General features: G+C 50.1%; 1 protein-coding gene across 1 annotated transcript; it reads left to right on the forward strand.

The window, feature by feature from the left end:
* The first annotated feature begins 386 nt into the window (after positions 1-386).
* Positions 387-1,265, forward strand: LOC121837057. The gene has a single exon (XM_042292424.1). It carries the CDS (start codon positions 387-389, stop codon positions 1,263-1,265), a length of 879 nt encoding a protein of 292 aa, XP_042148358.1.
* Positions 1,266-1,682: the final 417 nt, after the last annotated feature.

A 1,682-nucleotide genomic window follows, 5' to 3' on the forward strand; every position in this document is an offset into this window, starting at 1 on the left:
GCAGCGCTGAAGTTCGTTGTGGTGCCAGAAAATCGTGCGTTTTTTTGTTTTTTTTTCTGTGTGATGTTTTTTTTGTTTTTTTGTTTTCTTCTTTTCGGTGAACGAAGAAGGAGCTGAGACTTCCAGACGACGGGCACGATCGCCAGGCCGAGTGGGGACACTGCGGCAAGTGGGTGGCGGCGACTGGAGGAGCAGCTAATTGGATTTTGCCAAACAACAGTGGGTGAGTCCCATTTCCGTTTTCTCCGAGGCTCACCTTGACCAGAGAGACTAGATCGAAGACGCCAGGGTCTTCCCTCAGTGGCGCCAACTCGGAACCAGACGCTGGCACCAGTGAGGGAGGGCAGCCAACAGATTCGAATGACCTTAGTGCTGAGATAACACTCATGAGACTAAAGATAGAACTCGAGAAAATAAAACTAGAGCAGCTCAAAATAACGGGGCAGCCTCATGAAGAGAACACTCGGGGTACGGAGGGAGTCAGACGGTATGCAAAGGAGCTACGTGCGGTGCTGGCGCCAATGCCCGAGACGGACACATTGGTACCTGCATGGTTTAAAGGCGCTGAAACAATGTTGGCGAGTTGTGAGGTTCCGCAGGACCTACACGGGGCACTCATCCTGCCTTTTCTAAACGAGAAAGCGAGCGCCGTGGTGGCAAACAGATCAGAGGGACGGGTATTGCAGTACAAAGAGCTACGAGACATCATCCTTGACCAGCTCAGAATGACTCCGGATGAGTATAAGCGGAGGTTTCATGTCGCACGCAAACAAAAGGAGGAGTCGTGGGCACAGTTCTCTACCGATCCGAATATCATGTTCGGGTACTACATGGAGAGCCGCAAAGTAGAGACACTAGATGATCTAAGGCAGCTGATCATTTCAGATCGGCTAAAGCATGTCATGTCGGATGATGTCCGGGCCTACGTACTTCAGAATGAAACCAAAGAATGGCTCAGGCCAAAGGAAGTAGCGGAACTTGCTGAGAAATTCGAAGAGAGTCAGCACGATCGAAACTGGGAGCCCCAGAGGGAGGCCGAGGAGCCACAGGTGAACATGCGGGGTGGGCCTGCGGAAGTTGGGGGCGACCAGCGAAGGGTTGAGAAACCTCGACCGCAAGGGTATTTTTCGTGTGTGAGGCTGGGGCTACTGAAGCAGAACTGCCCTGGAATAGTGCATAGAGCCGTGGACTCCGGGAACAAACCGGCACCTCCGTGTCTGGGTGCGGGGGGTAACAACTTTGCCTCGGTCACGCGAGACACTTGAGACGACGGGGACGCGCAGGCATGGAAAAACAGATTCGGGTATAGGCTAGGTATTGCAAACCTTTTTTTTTTTTTTTCTGGTCGCGTTTGGATTTCCTTGCCTGTAGCCAACGTTAATTTTTTTTTTTTTTTTCTGCTTTTGTATAAATACTGGTCATGGTGCAATCCGGAACGTACGGGTTTGGGTCTCACCGGACTGTGTTTGCTTGTTTGTTTTTGTGGTTTTGGTTTTCACTCTCGCCCAACAGGTTTTTTTTTTTTTTGGCAGGGGGTATAGCTCGTTTGTTGTTGTTTTGTTTTTGTATGCTACGCGTCTGTCTTGAAAAGGGGGACAGATGTTGCGCGAACAGCAAGTGTACTTGCAACATTCTTGGTGGGGAGATGTTAAGTAACGAAGGATTTTGTTAGAAATAAGTAA

Source organism: Ixodes scapularis, unplaced genomic scaffold (assembly GCF_016920785.2).
Source record: "Ixodes scapularis isolate PalLabHiFi unplaced genomic scaffold, ASM1692078v2 PGA_scaffold0__279_contigs__length_252992795, whole genome shotgun sequence".
Lineage (NCBI taxonomy): Eukaryota > Metazoa > Arthropoda > Arachnida > Ixodida > Ixodidae > Ixodes > Ixodes scapularis.

Coding starts and splice junctions, on each gene's coding strand:
- LOC121837057 (XM_042292424.1), top strand. CDS start 387: ATGAGACTAAAGATAGAACTCGAGAAAATAAAACTAGAGCAGCTCAAA.